Here is a 20,744-nt window from a genome sequence, read left to right as displayed (position 1 = left end):
GCTAAGTTTGCGATCGGAGACTTAGTACTTGTAAAAGCTCATGAGAAATCGAGCGAGATAGACAATGAAATCTCTAAATTTAAGTTTGTTTATAATGGACCATATAAAGTCATTGGTATACCTCACACAAATGCTTATTGCTTAGAGTATCCAAGCTCTGGAAAGCTATTAGGTATACGAAATATAATAGATTTGAAATTGTACCAACCTAGGATCGATTAATACCACACAATGGGTAATTTGTACAATATGTAAATATAGAGTGTAAGATTTAAGGTTTGCTAGATTGCCATGCTTTTGACTGACCAAGAGGACATTAAAGAAGTTGTAATTAATAAGTAATTAATTTTGACTAAATGATTTAAGAGAGAGTGATTATTTATCAATTGAAAAATCCAAGCTGCTAATTTAAGTTTTCAGCTGAGTCACAGTAGATTAAGCAACGTAAATATGATTTTGTAACTAGCTGTAAGATTTCATGAATATGTGTTTTACTAGTCATTGCCGATGTACTTAGACGCTGTTTTAAGTTTCAGGCTAGTACATGCGTGTGATGATGGACAGTGTTGAGTTATCCACTGTGATAGTATTAAGGGACTCCTTGAGATTACTCCGGAGTGAGTTTTTCCTAAAGAATTCAGTGAAACGGACGTTCTGGAAACGCCGTCACAAGGGCGAGTGAGATCAAGCGTGCCGCACACGCGGGCGCAACAATACTGGCGAGGCGAGCCGCTGTCGGCTCTTGTGCCGCTGTTGGCTCTTGTGCCGCTGTCGGCATTCTTTGTACTTGCGAGTACGAAAGGCGGAATAGTTTTCTTCCCGGACAGCTGATGTGAAAGAATTCTGCTGTCAATATTTATGTTTTTTGCGATCTACTGAATATTATTTTCTTGTTTAGCGTTAAGTGGAATCTCATGACGAGATATTAATTATGAAAAGGTTATGTAAAAATGTGTATTCTATGTAATTAATTATTAATTTGCGTATTTTGATCTACCTGTTTTTATGACCATGTACTCTGATTAATTTTGCAAATAGTATTCCATTTCTCATAGTGTTACGAATTTTAATGATTTTGGAATAGCTAAACCATTTTCTATATCTTCTATGAATTTTAATATGTTGTCAACCTGTTTTATTTTGTGCAAGATGACAGAGTGGAATAAGATTAGGAGTGTCCCCACTCAATTATTATGGTCTAAAAATTGATTTATGATTAATTAGACGAATGCTAAATTTTGTTGATGTTTTGAGCATATGCATTTCCGCTGGTTCTTTTTTGGGACATTTTCTGAGTCTGTTTACGTTACACGAACATCCTCAGACAATGTGGGGCACGTGTAACGCCGGAAATGCATATACTCCTATTTCCATCTATTGTACTATTATTTTTTTTTCCTTGTTTTGTTACCTCAAGATATGACATTTCTGTCTCTTTATATATTGTAATTGTTTTACTGTTTGTATATATATATTTATGCACTCATGTCGATGTATAATTGGTTTGTTTCGTAAATATTATTTGTATTTTTACGCTGGGTCTTGCCTAGGGAAAACTGCTATCGAACGATTACGTCGATAGGTCGTGTGACGAATCAAAGTGTGTAGGATCTTTGGTAGTGTTAACTCTGCCGCGTGGAGCGCGGGCAGAGAGTGAGAGTCTGGCGGGAGTAGCGAGTGGAGCAGGTGTTGTGTGACGCTCCCGCGAGTTGCCGCGCTTTCGGGGTTTGGCAGCATGTAATTGCGCTCGACTCGCGATGATAGTTTCTGACATGGTGTCGCGGACGGGAAGCATTAGCTGGCGCACATCAAGAGCCCGTTTCGCCTGGTGACGGTGTCGAGAAGAAGGCGCGCCAACATCCAGCTTCTGCAACAGCGACGGCCGACAATGAGTGACTGTCGCCACCTCCTCGATCGACGGCTTCAAACCTTCAATCAACCAACAAGGAAGACTAAAAGCACGTAAAGTTTCAGAACTGTATGGCAGACCTCAGCTTTTCAAATTGTTCCATTTGCCTCGCAAAATTACAGCAACTTAGCATGAACCTTTGTTGCTCATTGTCCCAATTGCATTGCCAAGCAGGGTCCTTTCCTTTTCCGAAATGAACCCGAGTGTCGTTGAAATTCAAACGCCAGCATTAAAATAATATGATTAGATTTCACTGCTTTAATTTCAAAGTTCAGTAGCTGGCTACAATATTTAGGTTACACGAGCACAAATTTAGAGTGCGAGTTTTGCTAGCATATTTTAGCTTACCTGTGACTGCAGCTCAGCTTGGTACGTACTAAATTTTACTATTGTTAATAGTTCAGAATCATTTAATTCAAGTTCAAAGTTAAATATCTTGTTTCTAAATTGCGTAGAGTCAAGTTGCTTTTGAAATGATTGTTGAGGTAGTCCAAGACTAACCGTATTTTACTGGATTTCGATGTGCTTCAGAAAGAAAGCTCACTATTAACTTCAGTCACTAAATTAATTTTCGATTTTCCGGTTTTATTAATTCTTTTGCTAAATTAAGTCAGAGTGTAGCGAAATTTATTACTTCTGACAAACTTTCAATTTTCACACTACACGTGTCAACCTTCAGTTGCCACGCTTCTAGTGCTAATTATATGTGTAATAACCTTTCTTTTTCAGTTACTATAGTAATTGTCCATAGGACTGGCGACCGTGATTTCCCCCAAATCTCAAATATCTAATTACCGCTAGTTAATTGTTAACGTAACGGCCGCACATTTACTTTCTTTATTAACTTTACCCCTTTTCAAAATTGATTTCCACCAGTTTCATTTGCATTTTTCCTTTCATTTAGATGTAACCCTTTCCTCCCTCTTTACCGATAGATTAACTTCGGTGACGATTGCTTTTCCCAAATTTCCATTAGGTACACGCGGTTTAATTTCTCACTGTCATTAAGGTCGATAAGTGAGGGGGGAGGTTACAACCATTTACGGCTACAAACCTAACACATTGGACCTGGGGTTCAGAATAATGATTATACAGAACTTACTGCTCTCAGATATCAGCAAACTGGTACCTGGTGCCTATTTCCTCCTCCATTCCCGGTATCTACTGGACCTTTCCATTGGCACGGTGACTCAATGCAACATGGGTCGTGAAGTCACCAGCGTCACTGACCAGACCCTCCTGGAGTTTGTGCGTACTAAATCTTCTCCAACTGAGAATCAGTGGCACATCCCAACTGATGACCATTATCATCATATACTTGACTGCATCAACTCACTCGTTAAAACCCAACAAAAGCAGTTTCTTACCTTTGAGACCTGACTGGAATCTCTATGCCTGAAACAGGAGAAGGAAACAATATGACTAGCAACTCAGCAAACGTCTGAGGAGCTCATCATAGCACAACACCACCTACAGAACTCTCGACTGACTTCACCCATTGTGCCAGTGCAAAACTCTTCTGCTGCATCTACACTGGCCTCCAAGGAAGTGCTTCTGCCCACACAAACCTCATAGAGTAATGAGGTTAATAATACACCTCTTGCACAACTAATCTCCTCTGTCTCCCCACACTCCTATCTCCCCACAGATTGTCTGTGAGTCTTTTTTACTCAGTGCACCATATCAAATGGAATGGTGTGCAAGGTCCCCACCATGCTGGCTCTGCAGACTGACATAGCCATTGCCAGCTCCGCAGACTGACATAGACATTGCTGGCTCCTGCCAGACAGGTTTTGCACAGCCATGGTAGCAGTCAATCAACTTTTGAAAACTGAAATAGTCAGACCTTCGGATAGTTTCATGGGTTCGACTCATTAAACTAATATCAAAGAAAAAGGGTACATTACATTTATGTGGTGACTACAGGCTGGTTAGTGCATGTACCATAATTGACAGTTACCCAATGCTGAATATCCAGGACTTTATTCACTGCTGTACAGGTGTGTCTGTCTTCTGCTTCCTAGATTGAAAACAAGTTTATCACCAGGTACCAGTGAGCGTTGAAGATAGGTGAAAGACAGCAATTGTCACACCTTTCAGCCTGTTCAAGTCCTTCTTTATGTCATAAGGCCTCAAAAACGCAACCCAAACGTGCAATAGTTTTTAGATGGTATCCTGTTGAAGGTATGCTTCTATTATGCTTACCTTGTTGATTCCTCACTTTTCCCAGGATAATGATATGCATGATTCTCACTTCAAACAAGCTTTTGATGTACTAACTGCAAATGGTACCATAATTAATGATGAAAAAAGCCAACTCTGACAACCTGAGATTACTTTTTTCGATTATATTGTCAATGAAATGAGCATCTGCCACACGCCACAATGGGATGGGGAAGGAAGAGATGGACAGTGAGAGAAGGGAGACAGATAGGGGGGAGAAGGTGATGGACAGAGAGAAGGGGAAGGAGGCGATGCATAGAGGGAAGGAGGAGGAGACAAACAACTAGAGGACAGAGGAGGAAATGTACAAAAAGAAGGGGAAAAGGAGGTCAGAACATTATCTAATTCCTATACGTATTTAACAATTGCAAAGCATTGCTGGTTCGTTAATATTTACTAATTAGATGAGATGGTTTCCTCTTTTTTCACCACATTAAAGTTTTTACTCAATTTCTTCATCTGTGTGTTCCTTAAGAGGAAACATTCACAGTATCACTGAACATGTCTTTCAGCGATGACAATCTAATTCATTAAACACAAGTTTTATAAAATACAGTGTTTATATTCGTACTATGCATGTGTCTGCACCCAGTTTTCAGTAATTTTCATTCTATCCCTGGAGTTTAATTTGATTGTGTCTCTTTATCATTGCTTTGTGTCCGGCTGCATAAATAAATGTGTTTCCTTTTCCCTCCATTCTCCCTTTCATCTGACCATCCTGTCTTTACTGTACAATTATTTTCATGTCTGTTAATAGTCTACTTTCAAATAATCTTGTATAGTCCTTCAATACCTTTTCCCAATCTTGTTATTGTCCTCTGTATTGGGGATGTTTTTCAATGTTGCATTTTTAGTATAAGCTGTCGATGGATTTAACGTTCTGGGTTTGTTGGTAATATTTGTAGATTTTTAAATAGTTAATGCTAAAGGAATCTGAGATATTGCGTTTGAATGGTTCTAGGTGCCATATAGAATAGAATTTTAGCACATGACCACTGTAAAAGCCATGGTTTAAATTTAGTGCCTTACTTAAAGACTCTGTAAAAGCTAATCATGCCAGTTTCATTTGTCAAAACAGTTGAGAATATCTCTAAATTTTCTGGTCAACCCCACCTTACAATGGTGTGATTTAAAAAAATATTCTGTGAGTATTTACAAGGTAACATGAAACCCACTAAATCTGTTGTGGGTTTGTAAGTTCATTTCATTGCAACATTTGAAACTATAGTGTAACTCATTAGAACAGAATAATTACAAAATAGGGAGCTAACATAAATCAAAGAGATAATCACAGCATGGAGTAATCATCTACTTGTGAAACACTAAACTTCAATTAATGCTGCTCTTCACCACTTCTCCCTTGGTCTCAACGATATCTTGTGTTGAACTGGATGTCACCCAGACTGTGTCACAATGGGTCTTATACAAGCTGCTGCTGTGTCAACAGAAGTAGCCTCCAAACCCTTGGCTGCTTATCTGAGTTGGGTGGCGGAGCAGCTATTGCATTTGTTGTGTTCATGGTGGGTGTATCTGTGGTTGAATCTGAATCAGTGTAGGGGGTGCTAGAAGCTGATTTGAGCTTGTTGACAGTGATGGTGGTTTGTGTACCTATCATGTCGACCTTGAACGTCTTTGCCTGTCCATTCATAATGGATAAGGTCTGTCGTAAAGTGGCTGCAGTGGCTTGCACACTGTGTCATCCCATACAAAAACATTATCACATCTCCAGAGCTAATAGAAAACAAAGAGGCGATCGGTCTTTTGGTCCCTCAGAGCTACAGGATGTAGCTGCCACATTTGTGCATGTAGCTTGTGTATGAAGTCTGACTGTTCAGTGTGGTCATCTAACATGTTACTAAAGAACTCACTGGACAGTTGTATTGGCTGGCCATATATATAAGTTCCGTGGTCGTGGCTTACAAATCTTCGTTCACTGATGCACAGAGTTCCGGGAGAGCGATGGTGAACTTCTCTGTCCAACTCTGTGATTTATGACCCTGAAGAGACACTTTCAATTGCCAGTGCATTCACTCCACAAAGCCATTCGCTGCTGGGTTGTAAGTTGTGGTTCTAATACGTTTCATACTCAGTAGGACAGAGAGTGATTTGAACAGGTATGACTCACATTGCCTTCCTTAGTCTGTTGTAATTCGTAGTGATACACGGAAATGGGCGATCCATCACTGGAAGCAATTGATCGCAATTGTTTCCTCGGCCTATGTCGACCATAGGGAACACCTCTGTCCAGCGTGTCAAACAATCAGTGGCAGTAAGACAATAGGTAAACCCTTAAAGTGGTGGAAGTGGTCTGACAATGTAAAGATGGATATGCTCAAACCTTTGGTACAGTGGAATTAACATACCAAGAGATGCGTTGACATGCCGACTAACTTTGTTCCGTTGGAAGGTTACACATTGGAACATGTGTTTCTAGCAATATTTGTCATATTTCAGGAGTGCTAGTTCTGCATGGTTCGCAGGAGAACTTCTGTAAAGTTTGGAAGGTAGGAGACAAGATACTGGCAGAAGTAAAGCTGTGAGTACCGGGCGTGAGTCGTGCTTCGGTGGCCCAGATGGTAGAGCACTTGCCCGCGAAAGGCAAAGGTCCCAAGTTCGAGTCTCGGTCGGCACACAGTTTTAATCTGCCAGGAAGTTTCATATCAGCGCACACTCCGCTGCAGAGTGAAATCTCATTCTGGAAATATTTGTCATGTTTGGCGACACAAAAGCTCACATCATCATGTTCGTAATGCTCCTTACTCCAGGGTGCGACACGTCATGTCAGGAGGTGATTGCCTTCTGCCAAAAGTCAACAGTCACAAATGGTCGCAGTTTGGTAGCTGCAACATAATAATACAGCAGGTGTATTTGATGCTGGCAGTGTAACACGATGGAGCAGTAGCCCTGATGGTTGCATCACAAGTCTAGCAGCCCACTGTCTGTTGTGCTGCAGTAAGAACTTCAAAACCACCATGTCAGTGATCCAAGAGAGAGCATGTGCTGGTGCGTTCATGTTTCCCATGACATGCACTATTTGGGTGGTGAACTGTTGATATATTCTAGATGGCACAGATGACGTGGTACGCTTTCCCTATCTGTAATCTCCGTATGGGCGCCATCTCTTCTTTGTGACCACACGCAAATGAAATAATTAGCTACTGCTCAATGGGCGGCAGATTCCCTCAAACACGAACAAGAATTCATGCTTTGCTGCATTCCGTTTCCCCAGTATCAGGTGGTACAGTCGAGTGTGAAGTGATGGTTCTGTTATGGTTAATATATAGTGTAACGTCGAGTGCTGCACAGATGCTAGTATGGGTGCCTGGCGTGTGATCTCTGGGAACTGCTTGAGGAGCTCTATGAACGGAGAGTCACCAGTTACCATCCACATCACAGTCTCATCCACATGACGTACCAACCCTTGGCTTACCAGGCTGTAGTGGTGTCAAGGAGGCACCAATGACAGAGGTCAGGCAGGAGTCCATTGAATGATAGGAAGAGGTGCATTATATCTACTATGACGAATTGTCACACGAATATACGTCACAGACCTAAATCCAACATTAACATGACTTGAACATATGTTGAGATTGTGGAACCACTGGCGGCAGAAAAGTGGCAGTCATCACAGTTGTGGCGTGGCTAACAGGTGGATGAATAAACGGACATGTCGGCACCTGTGTCTACAGCTACTGTAGCTTTATATTATACTCTGTTATGAACAGTGTCTGTCATCACTGACTTTGTGTTGCATTTCCCTTCTTGCATGGTGGACTGCACTTCCAAACATTGGAGCCAAACCATCAGTGGTGCCAGTAGACTCTTGCTGATGAAGGTGAGCAGCTGTGCTTTTCTGGTGGGTGGTGGCGACGTATTTGGTGATTGATACTCTGAGTTTGTAGCAAATTTCGAAATGAGTTCGACGATCTGCGCTTGTAATGTGCTGAGAGTGTTATCTGCCTGGGACTGTGGCAACGCATATGGATTGATACATCTCTACTATGCCATCCTTGCATCAAGATCACCAGCACACACTGTTAATCTCCTACGTGCATCAGGTGGCAGGTATGATAACCAAATATTCTGCAGGATGTCTTCGTTAACAGTGTTGCTCGCTAACATGTGCAAGTGGCACAGTAGCCTTGATGGATTCGATCGCTGAGCTCTTCAGTGCTTAGTAGCTTCTCCAAGCTCTTCACCTTTGACTGCGAGACGTGAGTAATCAGGACGTTTTTGATAGTTGTGTAGCGATCAGTACTTGGCAGAATGTCTTGCACATCCGTGGCGATATGTTTGTTGAGTGCTGCGACAATGTAACTATACTTTATACCATTTGCTGTTACGTGTGTTAGGCACACTGGATTTATAACTGCATGAACTTCAGAACAGAATTCTTTTGCCAAAACAGTGGCTGTTTTACCATCACGCAATTGATTACTATGGCTACAGGAATCGCTGCAGTTGGTGGCGATTCCGATATCACAGTGTTATGGTGACGAGAACATGAAAGATGCACAAAGTGGTTAATGTGGATGTTCCTCCCTTAACGTGATGTGACATGATATGAGGCATCAGTGGCTGTTGCATACCATGTGTCAACAACTGTTGTAGGTTTAATAATTTCACTTTATTGCAACTTTTGAAACATCGTTTAACTCATTAGGCGTTTTTTACGAAGGCAATCTGACAACAGAATAATTACAAAACAGAGATCAAATATAAAGCAAAGAAATGTTGTGTCAAAGGTTATCACTGTGTGGAGTAATCACTTACGTGCATAACACTACACTTCACTTAATGCTTCACTTCAAATCCCACACATTTGACTTAGGGATATGATGCCATCTGAAGAGATATTCTTTGATATTCTTATGGCTCTGAGCATTCGGGAGGACGACGGTTCAATCCCGCGTCCGGCCATCCTGATTTAGGTTTTCCATGATTTTCCTAGATCACTCCAGGCAAATGCCGGGATGGTTCCTTTGAAAAGGCATGGTCGACTTCCTTCCCCATCCTTCCCTAATCCGAGCTTGTGCTCCGTCTCTAATGACCTCCTTGTCGACGGGACGTTAAACACCAATATCCTCCTCCTCCTCTTATGGCTCTGAAAAACAAAATTCTTATCAATAAGATGTGAAGAGTGAAATGCGTAGTAGGCACTACAATAAAACAAGATATCATACCTTTGTTAACATCCTTTTAATTCAGTGCAAAGTAATAAAAAGTTCATAATAGCACATAGGACGTTGCTGCTGCATAAGAACTCTTAGGAACGACACTATCAGAAATATCAAGCATCAGAAACACCAAAGAGTATTTGAAAAAAATGCTTTCAATATCCTTGAAATATGAGGCATCAAGTGTAAATTTCTTAACAAATGGATTAAAAGAATAAAGAAGTGCTTCAGCGAGGTATGAAATGACATGAAGCTGGCAGAGCTAATAACTTGACTTGATGCTACATTTTTACCCAGTGATTGACATAAGTTATTCCAACTAAATAAGTGTTCCACAAAATGAAGGAAGTTATGGACACATACGGAATAATACAACCTTTGTTAATAGCGATCAGCTGTGATGTAATTTTTTTTAAAAATTGAAGCACTAGCTTTACAATTATAATTGAAGATTTCTGGTACAACGGGTATTATTGATAAGAATTTCAGTCAGAATACAAATACTGAAACTATCTGGTGGGCAAGACTTAGCAGAGCTTTTATTAGTAAAACATAGCTCGTTGGCATCCAGCTATCCTGTCATTAAGTCAGCTGTCCTTATTATCCGAAGTACCTTTGACTGATGGAAAAACTACTTATGTTCTGAAATGAGTCAGAAAGCGTTAACTGGTTAGGCAGTAGGGCCTGCTATTGACAGAAAATGAAAGAGCACGAAATTTATTTTTTTTAAATATTCTTGACCATTTCGAAGAGACAAAAGTGAGGAAAAATAATTTAAATAAGACAAAATTAATTTTTTCATTAGCAGTTTATATTTTAAGATGGATATTATTATCTACACACTTCTTCCAAACAGACTTTTCATTCTGTTTTATCTTGTAATATTGTGTTAGATATTACTTCATTGTCTCAGATATTGTCCTGTGCTGTAATTAATAATGATTTAATATATTACCTGGCAATAAGAAGGGCTTTGTGCGAATTAAATAAAGATTTCTAGAAACTTTTTGTATTCTTCAAAGAGTGCATTTGATGGGCAAGTTGAAAGGTTCTTGTGGTGAATCTTCTCCTACATCTCCTACACTATTTCCTACAATTCTGTATGAGAACCCTTTGTCAACAACCATTGGCCACCCTCTGTGGCTCGAACAACTTAGTTTGTGAGAAGCTGGTTCACTTCTTGATATATCAGGGTAAATATTGCTAAGGTCATAAACTAGTCCGTTTGTAGGAAAAGTTTTTCTGGCGCAAATGAGAGGAGAGCAGCCTAAGAGATTGTATGGTATGATGGAGGGAAGGAGGGAAGGGTTAGGAGTAGAAGAAGGGGTAGGGGATGCAATGGAAGAGGGGGTGGGTGACTCACATTGGATACTTGCCTTAGGGTCCCTGTTACTGTAGTTATGGCCTTCCTGCCACTTCTCCAAGTGATTAACCAATGTGATTGGTGAAAGTGCAAGGAATCATGATGTGAATTCAGGACAATAGGTCGTTTCTTCATGCAATTTTCTTTACCAATGAGGCTACCTTTCCAGACGATAGAAACCTGAATGTAAGAAATAAGTATTACTGGGCTGCTGAGAATCTGCACTGGCTGGGGTACATTGAAAATCAGTGGTAATGTGGATTACTGAAGACTATGTAATAGGTCCTTACTTCATTGAAGAAACTTTAGTGGGTAAAGGGTACTGAAGTGCTACCAGCACTCCTGGGGTTAGTACCACCTGATATGCATAGATGTGTCTAACAGCACGATAGGTTCCAGCTCTGCACAGTCGCAGATGCAAGAATTTCTGGACAGACTGACTAGATCCCTTCGACATTGTTGCACATGCTGCAACAATACGATGCTTTAAATTCTGTCACGTCGTCAGAACTTGTACATAGTTTTCCAATCCAGAGGCCAGGAAACATCTGAGTGAGCCACAAGCGAATAGTGAGTTGCAGTAGATGGTTGGCATTTCTTCCACAGCGTTCCAAATTAATGATACTGTAAGAAGTGTTAGATTTATTATTAACGTTTCCACTGTTTTGTGGTATCCTACGACTATAAGATCAGTGAGTCACAGTCGGGATTCACCAACTCATGCAAATAAATGAGTGTAACTCTTTATAGGGATATGAAATGGAATGAGCATGTAGGCTCAGTTCTTAGTAAAGCAGGTGGTAGGCTTCAGTTCATTGGTAGAATACTGGAGAAATACAATCGGTCTACAAAGGGAATTGCTTTCGAATCATGCATGTGACTCATTCACGAATATTGCTCAAGTGTGTGGGACTAGTATTAAACAGAACTAACAAGGGATATTGAACATATACAGAAAAGCGCAGCATGAGTGATCACAGATTCGTTTGATTGAGGGAGTGTGTTACAGAGATGCTAAAGAAACTGAACCGTCAAACTCTTGCAGATAGACGTAAACTACTAACAAACTCTAGGAATATACTACAACCTACTATGTATCGCTCACGTACGGATCGTAAGGACATGATTAGAATAATTACAGCACGCACAGGGGCATTAAAATAACCATTCCTCTCACGCTTCATTCGTCGAATCAACGGGAAGAAAGCCTAACAATTGATACAATGGGATGTATCTTCTGTCATGTACATCACAGTGGTTTTCAGCGTATTGATATAAATGAAGTCATTAGTTTGCCCCACATTTTATTCACCTAACTTCTGATCTGTATTATCTTCTCAGGCTCTATCTGCAAAACTACTTTTAACCCTATTCTACTGCATTTTTTAGGTTTTCCTTTTTTGTTTGTTACAACGACTTTCGCTTCATCCACGGCATCTGTTAGGTTCTCAATTCACGTCGTGTATTAATTTGTGGACGAGTCTACCATTCGTATCGGCAGTGCCGTAGTTTATAACCTCAGTGCTCTGAGCAGTGAATACAAACTTGGCTTACTATTACTATGTAAAAAAAGAAAAAGCAAATGAGCAATGAAGTTTCTTGGTGACAGCAAATACAGCCAAAGGCTTGCACATCCGACTATGCTGACTAGCGATGACAAAAGTAGATGTTTATGAGTCAAGAAAACGCTGACAATATATAGCCTTTACATATTCTTGATCAGATGTGAAGTGCAAGCTCCTTAGTATATGTCTTGGAAACAGATACCAACCTTCAGGTTTTGTGAAACGCCTGCAGTTAAGAGTAGATCTACCTCTTATCTTCATAAAATCATCCTTTATATTTTATATGTGTGTACGCCTATATCTGTAACTATTTATTTTCATTGTATTATGATGCCAAATCCTGTACCGTTGTGAGATGATCTCTAGATGAATAAATAAATCAAATTGAACCACATATCTTAAGTGAAAACTATAATGCTCATTAAAATTCATTTACTGTTACTCCGTTAACATTTCTCAGCAAATGTATACATTGAATACTGGGCAAAGATATAAAGTAAGAGTAATAAAATCCTGGAGACCTCCATGAATAAAATAGCACTGTAGTACTTTGTATTATTAAAATCTTTGATATTAGCAATGTGTTGTCTGCTGTCATTGAGAGCAGACGGAATTCGGGGTGATTTGTTTATGTTTCTGAGTCCACTGCGGATTTTATTTAGAGGGTGGTTTAAGTTTACACTCAGGCCGTTGACTTTATAGAGTATTTGTACTCTGTAATTCTTCGAAATCTGCTGAGACAATAATGTCTGCTCACAATATTTCTGATCCTGAATTGGATATAAAAGTCAAGAAAGGTGTGAATTGTAAAGTGGTTGATTTTACAGTGTAGAATTTTTGCACATTGTGGTGTATCGATGTCTAGGTGTAGGCTAATGTACCGATAAGTATAATTAAACTTCAATATGCTTTTTAATAAATACAGAAAATTATTTTAAGATCTGACATTTTGCGAAATATATTTCATTATTGACGCAGCAACGGAGAGAATATCAGAAAATATGCACATTGTTGCCAATGAGCCTTCCTTGGCCTTTTATCGCCTCCAAGAACATGTTAGGAAAGCGTTACCACCAATGGTCGAAAAACGAGTGGAAGTCACAAAGCTTCATCATGAACTGCAAGGCCGATGCTACGATGTCGAATATGGCGTTGGGTAAGTTGTTGCACATTCAGACTTCAATTTAGCACGTAACTCCGAGGTGTAGTCTCTCAGACCGCGAAAGTACTTTCGAACTCGCAAGCCGAAATAAATTCTGGCGAAAAAAATCGTGTGAAACATTGATTCACATTTCAATCTTCTATATTAGTTGACCTTACGTTAACGCACACTTTAATGCGACTAATCTCAACGCCTGCTTTCTCTGACATTTAGTCTGATGCTGTACTGTGCTTTAATTGAGTCTTCTTCAAGCTCTTTAAGCAGAAGCTATCCAACATTATAATTAAATTTATCATGTCTATGGATTTTTAGCCTCAATTTGTAGATACTATTTCGTAAATTAGGTATTACATGCAATGGGGTATTTTGGCCTAAATGCAGCTATATAGAGGATGACTCTAGAGGTAGAACTGTTGAAAATCATAGCAACGGACACTCCATCAAATGAACAAAAGTGTAAGAAATAAATTATAAGGTCAATAAACTATAGACCAAATTGCATTCCAAATTATTCTTCAATGATGTCATTAGGAACAGTTTCCAAGTACTGAATCAGGAGGAATCTGAATGCACAAAAGAAACAGAAATGATAATTAAATCAGAACAAGGAACCAGCAACAGAAATAGTGAAAGATAACAATTTTTTTTCTTGAACAGATGCATTCAGAAGTTGACTACCCTGTTCAACATGAATATGCCACAGACATGAGCAAATGCTCTGAGTGCTCAACCGGATAAAGTGACAGAAAATATTGGTGGTAAAAGTTGCAATAATGAGTTGTTGTTGTAGGGGTTACTAATGGTGTTGATGAGCTGCTGTCAGAAGTAAGTCATCTCAACTTCATTCATTGCATTATAGTACTTTCTGACAATCTTAATTTAATTGATGTTTAGTCTGATGCTGGCCTTGTAAACTGAGAATCAATTAGCAAAATTAATTAACTATGTAAAAACAATTTTGTATCATTCATAAACATGAGTTTTGGGTATTGCATTTGTGTAAGCAGAGGTGACTACACGAGACACGGCCCACATTTAAATAGAAAAACTAAAACAAAAGACTCAAGAGATCACATACTGCTGCAAACATATTTTCTCCATGCAATGGACTGAAATATGTGAATAGAAATGCAGCCACAGTAAAAGATAGCGCCAGAACACTTAGCAGATGCAGCACAGTAAATCAGTGAATGTAAGAAATGCATTGCAGGCTGTTACAGCAAGACAGGAGACAAGAAAGCGCCTACAGCAGACACAGACAAGGCACACGAAGAGGAAAACCTTCTGAAGTGGCTACAGCCTCTTCATAAGACCACGCATCACTAGCAGTAGCATCATCACCTTCATTGTTATCTGTCGGTACTTCATAAGTCACAATCTGATAGGGATCTATGAGGATTGGGAAGCCATTGCTGCATAATGATCATGCAGTAGCAAGTGAGGAATCAGGAATAATAGCAACTGAATGCCATGCTCTAAGTGTCAGGCAGTGGTCCTCAACAGGGTTAAGGAAACTGGTATGTCAGCAGGAATGATTTTTGTTGTTATGATTACACAAAGTAAAGAAGTGGAGCCAAAAATTGTTGATCGGCAAAATGTTCTCAGTAAAAAATAGTGCCTTAGGTGGAAAGTGCGAGAGAAGTTCCATTAAGGACTTTTAGAAAGATTTCACATATATTTTATTGAAAGCTGGTGCCGCAGTGATGAATCGGAACACACATGTATGAATTATTTTAATGTAGCCTATTACTGTTTCTGTAAAGTCTTCTGAAACAATGTAATTTGTATGTAAATTATAAAATCACAAAAATAACTTTCTTTTTTCAATGTTTGACAGTATTTTGAGTAATCTACTTTAGACCTAAGAACTGATATTAGGAAGATGCAATAATACTGGCAATAAATAGATCATCCTCATGAGTTTGAAATATGTTTCTTAAAAATCTGAAGGCTGCCCTGGTTCACCTATATTAGAAGAGTGTAATTAATATCGTAATTAATATTAATGTAGTGAAAATGATGGAAGAAATAAAAGTGACAACTCACTGATACATCCACCCACATGTGCCTCTCCAGTCCTGCCACAAGCATATCTTGTCCTGCCAGAAGCAGGACTACCTGAAAAAGCAGCCATACCATATACCAACTCTTCCATAACTTCTGCTCACCATTTTATGTGAGCCAGACCACTAGCCAGCTGTCCACCTGAGAGCAGAGTGAACCAGCCAGTGGCAGAATATACTGCCAAGCACAACATTCTAGACTTCAGTAAGTGCTTCACAACCTGGGCCATCTGGGTCTTTCCACCCAACACCTGCTTCTTGATAACTATCTTTATAACACTTCCTTCAGTCTTGTAACCTTCTTGGCTTTAATCTCTGCTAGCCCCATCCCACACCCATCACTACCAACTTTCTCCATGATTCACACTTAACTCTTTCTGCACTCACACTGTTCTCTCTGCAGTCTCCCTCTTTCTTAATTGTGTCTCCCCTCATAATCTACTTCTCCATGTCATAGAGTGCTAGGCAAAACTACCATGACTGTGCCAGTATGAGGTTTTCCGATTTCACATACCTATTCCCTGTGCTCGCTGACTCTCCCTCTCGACCATCAGCCACAATTCTTCAACCCTCCCTCTATATCTCCATTCCCTCCACACCAGTGCACACACACACACACACACACACACACACACACACACACACACACACACACACACACACACACGTGACAAATATGGCGGAAATGACCATAAACCACGATTCCAATATGGTGCATATAAAATTGTTACGTACACATTATGAGGACGAAAATACATTTAAAAAAACACACACATTCCGCAAAAAGCCCAATGACACTAACAGGACAAGTGCGGGAAATACGGGGTTTTTGGGTGGGGACAAACTAAATATAAACAAATTGAGACTCCCACCCCCATACAAAACCACGCAAAATGACGAAAAAGCCTACATCACAAAACTCCCCAAATACCACCAAACACAATATCATCTGGAATCGGACACTTCCCTTGACCCATATAGCTCAACAGCAGCTCCCGATCCCATAAATTAGGGCCTAACAGTTCCCTTGACCTATACAGGGTGTTACAAAAAGGTACGGCCAAATTTTCAGGAAACATTCCTCACACACAAAGAAAGAAAATATGTGATGTGGACATGTGTCCGGAAATGCTTACTTTCCATGGGAGAGCTCATTTTATTACTTCTCTTCAAATCACATTAATCATGGAATGAAAACACACAGCAACAGAACGTACCAGCGTGTCTTCAAACACTTTGTTACAGGAAATGTTCAAAATGTCCTCCGTTAGCGAGGATACATGCATCCACCCTCTGTCGCATGGAATCGCTGATGCAGCCCTGGAAAATGGCGTATTGTATCACAGCCATCCACAATACGAGCACAAAGAGTCTCTACATTTGGTACCGGGGTTGTGTAGACAAGAGCTTTCAAATGCCCCCATAAATGAAAGTCAAGAGGGTTGAGGTCAGGAGAGCATGGAGGCCACGGAATTGGTCCACCTCTACCAATCCATCGGTCACCGAATCTGTTGTTGAGAAGCGTACGAACACTTCGACTGAAATGTGCAACAGTTGGACTGAAATGTGCAGGGGCTCCATCGTGCATGAACCACATGTTGTGTCGTACTTGTAAAGGCACATGTTCTAGCAGCAAAGGTAGAGTATCCTGCATGAAATCATGATAATGTGCTCCATTGAGTGTAGGTGGAAGAACATACTGACGAAACTAAAATGAGCTCTGACATGGAAATTAAGCGTTTCCGAACACATGTCCACATAACATCTTTTCTTTATTTGTGTGTGAGGAATGTTTCTTGAAAGTTGGCCGTACCTTTTTGTAACACCCTGTATAGCTCAAAAACATCTCCCGATACCGATACCAACATTCACAGCCACACATTGGGATCGAACACTTCCCTTGACTTGTTATCCTTACGACATCTCCACATACAGCCGTCCCTAGTCCGAGACACCGGAACTTTAAGGAAGCCTCATTTCTTCACGACATACTGAACACTTCACGACTTCATCCAAAAATCTGAATAGTTGAAGAAATTTTATTAGAGACAACGCACTGTCCCCCATTATAACTGACAACTAAAAACTGTTGACCTTTGTCAGTCATATCCACACCTACCAAAGACATAAAAAAAGCAATTTACCAAAATTCACACACGATGCCACACTCGCAAACGAAACCAAAAAGTCACCTAACGTGTGTGTGTGTGTGTGTGTGTGTGTGTGTGTGTGTGAGAGAGAGAGAGAGAGAGAGAGAGAGAGAGACTATATTCTTTGTTATCCCGGACAACTAGGAACTGTTGGCACTATGAAAAACATTACAGCACTGAATAACACATCTTAGACTTACTAATGAAAATAGACATGGAAACCAATATACTTACACTCAACAACCAATAAAGCATTCATCAATTACTCAGTGACATTTCTATATCTTTCTGAAAGGTTTCCCCACAGATAACTGACGAAAATTACTTTGTTAACAGGAGACTACAAATAGTTGATAACTCAGGGCATATGTCTTGAGCCAAACTCTGAAATGTCTAAATTAGCACAAAAAAATAAACAGAGACCCTCAAGTCACTACATGTATAAACAGTTACCGTGCAACTCCGAAAGCTAAGTAAATGCACAAAGACAAAATGAAAGTGCACAAAACAAATCTAAAGCCATGTGGAATATCATTAGCAATGAAACATACCAAAATCCATGTGATATAACCTGAAGGGAAAATCAAGGAAGTTTAATTAGAGATCAGAAATTAGCTGATTATGTAAGCAGACATTGCATGCAAAAAGTCAACAAATTGACTTGAAGGAAGATCAGTGATGATGAAGTTTACAGCCATGCTAATAGTTCTAACATTAATAAAATATAATGTAATTTTTCTTGGATTAGGGTCAGTTTCTATATGTAGTGCTAGTGTAATTTACAGATGTGTATCACACATTATAAATACATCATCTTTAGAAGAAGTGTTCCAAAACAAATTAGGTTACCAAAATAAAACCCCTATACAAAACAGGAGATACTGTAGAAGTGGGGTAACTATAGGACTATATCATTACTGCCAGCCTTCTCAGGCTGTCTTGGAAAATTCGAACCTCCTCTCTACGCTTCAGCACGGTTTCTTTGGAAGTGGTATTACGACAATAGCCATGGTTAAATTTGTGGGAGGGATAAATTCTGATTTATGAAGTCATTAGTTACAATGCGACACAATATCTTATTGGTACAATCAGAAGATGACAGTATAACAAAGATAGTTAAAAATCTTTGTTTACAATCTTAACTATAAAATAGGAATCAGTCAGTGGACATAACTCTGACTAACAATCAGAATCTGAGAATTAAATTCACATTGAACATACAATCACTTACAGTGGGTGTTCTCTAGGTCAATGACTTAAGACACCACCTATTCTGTTTTTATGTTAATGACAGCAGTCTCTCACTTTCAGTTCCTGCTCCCCAGACAGTATTTCAAATTGGTACTTATACAGTATCTCTAAAACATATAGTGTCTTCACCAGTCAAATATGTTTATAAAATTCAACTTTTCAGAACTGAGCCATCTTCAGTGCTGGTGCTGGTGTCCTAGGTCATACGTTCATTTATGCCTAAAATTAATTTTTCTGTAATTACCATCATTTTTAGTGACACCATTTTCAAACTATACTTCTTGCAATTTTGTGGAAGGCTTTAGATTTGTATGTTATTAATCCTATCATAATTTAAAGCAATTCAGGATCTGTTTGGAAAAAAAAGTAAACATGTAAGAACATGGGACTAATAATAAATTGTGGTACTATATATTCATGATGATTTGCTGATGAGCAGCTCATCTCGGCACAAGATGATGAAGACGTTGAATATATTACCAGGAAATAAATACAAAAATATTTAAAAAATGGGGCCTTCAGGTTGACATGAAGGAAACAAAACACATGGTAATGGGAGGAGCATATCACAGTTTGACATGGGTAGAAGGGACGGGACCGATCATGCATACTGAAGAGTACAAATACAGGGGTGAACAAAAATGTGGAAACACCACAAAAACAACAAATTACCATGTCTAATGCTGTGAAGGAAAGCATTCAAAAGAGCTTCCAGTCATCTCGAAATGGATAAATACAGTTCCTGCATAGTTTTCAAGAGAATCTTATACCATTCTTCCTGCAAAATAGTAACAAATTGAGGTAATGATGGTGAAGGTAGATACTCATTATGTACCCCTCTCTCCAAAGTAGACCTTGAAGGCTTAATAATAATGAAATCTGGTGAATCTTTCTGCTCACAAAACTAGTTCAGGACAAAGCTGCCATGTGGACAAAGGCCCTCTCATCTTGAAGCACAGCATCACCATTTAGGAACAAACTTTATGCCATGGGATGGACATGGTCAGCCAAAATAGTCACATAATCTGTGACGGTGAAACGGCCTTGCAGAGTAAGGTACAGCTGCCCAAATCATGACCAAACCACCCTCTTCCCCTCCCCCATGTCTCACTCTTGGGATGTAAACTCAGCTAGAAAATGGAAGCTGTGTGAAATGAGATTCGTCTGGCCAAATGACATTATTGCATTGCTCCATAGTCCGCGTTGAAAGGCATCAGCATTACGTTTTTGTGTTACAGGCAGCAAATGATGAGTGGTTTAGGAATTCTTGTTCACCCTGCAAGTCCCTGCTTGTGAAGCTCCTCTTTTTTGTGTTGTTTTTATGTTGACAGGGTTCACAAGTACAACTTCAGTTCTGAAATTACTTTGCAGCAGTTGTCCTCTTATTTTTCATTACAGTCCTTTTCAATAACCAGCTGTCACCATCACTCAACAACAGTTTTGTCCATGTTGTGACTTAACGGATAATATTTTTTCTGCTTTCCCTGTATGCAGTACAGGTCTTTGATACTGTGGCTCTTTGAAATACCTAACACCTTGGCTAGTTTTGGTTACAGAAGCAACCACCATACAAGCACCAATAATTTGCCCATCTTTGAATTCACTTAGCTCCTTCATAATGCATTGACAACTACACAGAACACTGTTCTGACCATGGCTGACACTTATCAACTATTGAAGACATTGCATAGGTCTCATTTGTGGTCATATACAACAGTGCCATCTGCAGGTATGGATTGCATCCGCATTTATATTCAAGCATGCATTTCTCATGGTGTTTCCATATTTTTGTCCAACCCCTGTACCTGGGAGAAATATCACACAAGATGTTAAACAAGATAAGGAAATTATTTCAAGAACAAATTATGGAAATTTCACTAT

General features: G+C 39.6%; 1 protein-coding gene across 4 annotated transcripts in view; it reads left to right on the top strand.

Annotated features, from left to right (window-relative positions):
* The first annotated feature begins 12,798 nt into the window (after nt 1-12,798).
* The window catches only part of LOC124798011 (BLOC-1-related complex subunit 8 homolog), a 130,503-nt gene continuing 122,557 nt past the window's right edge, over nt 12,799-20,744 (top strand). For all 4 annotated transcript variants that reach the window (XR_007016910.1, XR_007016908.1, XR_007016909.1 and 1 more), the window contains exons 1-2: nt 12,799-13,034; nt 13,216-13,393. Coding sequence is in view for 1 of the 4 variants with exons in the window: in XM_047261209.1 (XP_047117165.1) it covers nt 12,983-13,034; nt 13,216-13,393 (230 nt within the window). In the remaining 3 variants the exon portion in view is untranslated. The remainder of the gene's footprint in view (nt 13,035-13,215; nt 13,394-20,744) is intronic.

Source organism: Schistocerca piceifrons, chromosome 5, assembly GCF_021461385.2.
Source record: "Schistocerca piceifrons isolate TAMUIC-IGC-003096 chromosome 5, iqSchPice1.1, whole genome shotgun sequence".
Taxonomy (NCBI): Eukaryota; Metazoa; Arthropoda; class Insecta; order Orthoptera; family Acrididae; genus Schistocerca; species Schistocerca piceifrons.
Note: the sequence above shows the minus strand (reverse complement) of the source record. Positions and strands in the feature narration are given on the sequence as shown.